At 26.0% G+C, this 2,030-nt stretch overlaps 1 protein-coding gene across 2 annotated transcripts in view; it reads right to left on the bottom strand.

Annotated features, from left to right (window-relative positions):
- LOC117171942 (STAM-binding protein-like A) overlaps positions 1-2,030 on the bottom strand; it is a 25,874-nt gene that overhangs the window by 9,216 nt on the left and 14,628 nt on the right. For both annotated transcript variants that reach the window (XM_033359618.1, XM_033359617.1), the window contains exons 5-6: positions 625-928; positions 423-535 (exon numbers count right to left, since the gene is read on the bottom strand). In XM_033359618.1, coding sequence (XP_033215509.1) covers positions 423-535; positions 625-928 — 417 coding nt within the window. The remainder of the gene's footprint in view (positions 1-422; positions 536-624; positions 929-2,030) is intronic.

The following is a 2,030-nucleotide window of genomic DNA, read 5'->3' as shown; positions in this document are numbered from 1 at the left end:
AATCGTATTTTTTTATAGAAAATTCATCTTGGTTGAAAATAACATTATTTTATTAAAAATTTGTCCTTTTGGATTCATCTCTATTATTTAAGAGTATTTATTTCTCTATTTTCATGAAAAATCACGATAGATCGATAAAATTATTTAATTATTGCAATAATATAATTTTTTTGTTGAAAATTCGTCTCTTTGTAAGAAAATTGAACTATTTTATAGAAAATTCCTGTTTTATTTCTCCTGCTAATAAATTTTTTCAACTTAAATGTAACTATTCCAATTTTGTTTGAAAATGGCTAATTTTTTAAATTAAAAATCGATCATTTCTACTTCAAAATTCAATGTTGTTGTTAAAAAATCACCTTTTACAGTAGAAAAGACATTTTTATGGTTCAAAATAAATAATTTGTAAAATAGATACATACTCATCATATTTAGGTGCACAAACAATGGCTATCGCTTCGGCCATCATGAGTTGGTAAGCACAATGTGTATGAAGATCGACACTCGACAGGAAAGCAGTTTGTGTCGGATGCGTCTAAAAACATTTTAAAAAATTTTTAAAAATTAAAAATAAAATTAAAAAAAGCCAGCTAATTGTAAATTATTTGTAGAGAAAGTATGTACATGTATCCAGCCAAGAGTGATAAGACTGTATTGATCCTGGTAATCAAAAATATCTTCCTCGTTGTACGTAATGCAGGAATCAGGACTTCCGGTTTGTTGTGGAATTAATAAATGTGTGACCAGTAACTTATTTCTTTCCAATTTCCCGGCTAAAACCCCGCAAGTTTCGATTTTATTCGTCGTATTTGGGGCAGCGAGTCTCAAGAAACCGTTCATCAATTCGGTCGGTAAAATCAAATCACGCAAATTGAGTTTGTCGTCCTGAAGATGAGGTTTTGTCGAACGATCAACGGACGGTATTTTTCTGAGGGGTTTTAATTATATTAATTAATAATATAATTGAAATTAATTTAGCATTTTTATCAGCAGGATGATTTAGAAAAAAAAATGAAAATAGAGGAATAAATCCTTTTAAATAATGTTGATGTAGATGTCAAATAGAATTAGGTATGAACGCTTTTTCTAAGAGTTCAAGTCGAAATATATTGCATTTTTAACAAACCAGTTACATTTTTTAGAAGTAAACATTGTATTTGCGAAAAAAAATCATTTTTCACGAACAAAGTTTGTTTTATTTTCATTCTAAAAATAATTTTTTTTAATAAAAAGAATTTATACGATTTTCAACAGAAAATTTTTTAACAGACAGTTGAATTTGCGAAACAAAGTTCCATTTTCACGAAGAAAATCGATTTATTTTCATTCTAAAACGACAAAATTTTAACAAAATCAGTTTAGACTCTTTCCAAAAAAATAATTGACATTTTAAGAAATAAAAATTAATTTTATACCAAAACAGATGAATTTTCAACCCCAAAAAAGACAAATTTTTTAAAGAAAGTTTAATTTGCGAAAAAATTTACATTTTCACGAATAAAGTTGATTTGTTTTCATTCTAAAACGACTGATTTTGAACAAAAACAGTTAGGACTCTTTTGAAAAAAATAGCTGAACTTTTAGGAAATAAAAATTAATTTTATACCAAAAGAGATGAAGTTCCAAGTAAGACAGACAAATTTTTTAAAAGACAGTTGAATTTGCGAAACAAAGTTCCATTTTCACGAAGAAAGTCGATTTATTTTCATTCTAAAACGACAAAATTTTAACAAAATCAGTTTAGACTCTTTCCAAAAAAATAATTGACATTTTAAGAAATAAAAATTAATTTTATACCAAAACAGATGAATTTTCAACCCCAAAAAAGACAAATTTTTTAAAGAAAGTTTAATTTGCCAAAAAAATTTACATTTTCACGAATAAAGTTGATTTGTTTTCATTCTAAAACGACTGATTTTGAACAAAACCAGTTAGGATTCTTTTGAAAAAAATAGCTGAACTTTTAGGAAATAAAAATTAATTTTATACCAAAAGAGATGAATTTCCAAGTAAGACAGACAAATTTTTTA

The sequence above is a fragment of the Belonocnema kinseyi genome, chromosome 4, assembly GCF_010883055.1.
Source record: "Belonocnema kinseyi isolate 2016_QV_RU_SX_M_011 chromosome 4, B_treatae_v1, whole genome shotgun sequence".
NCBI lineage: Eukaryota > Metazoa > Arthropoda > Insecta > Hymenoptera > Cynipidae > Belonocnema > Belonocnema kinseyi.
The sequence above is the reverse complement of the archived record's forward strand: the minus strand, read 5'-3'. Positions and strand labels throughout refer to the sequence as shown.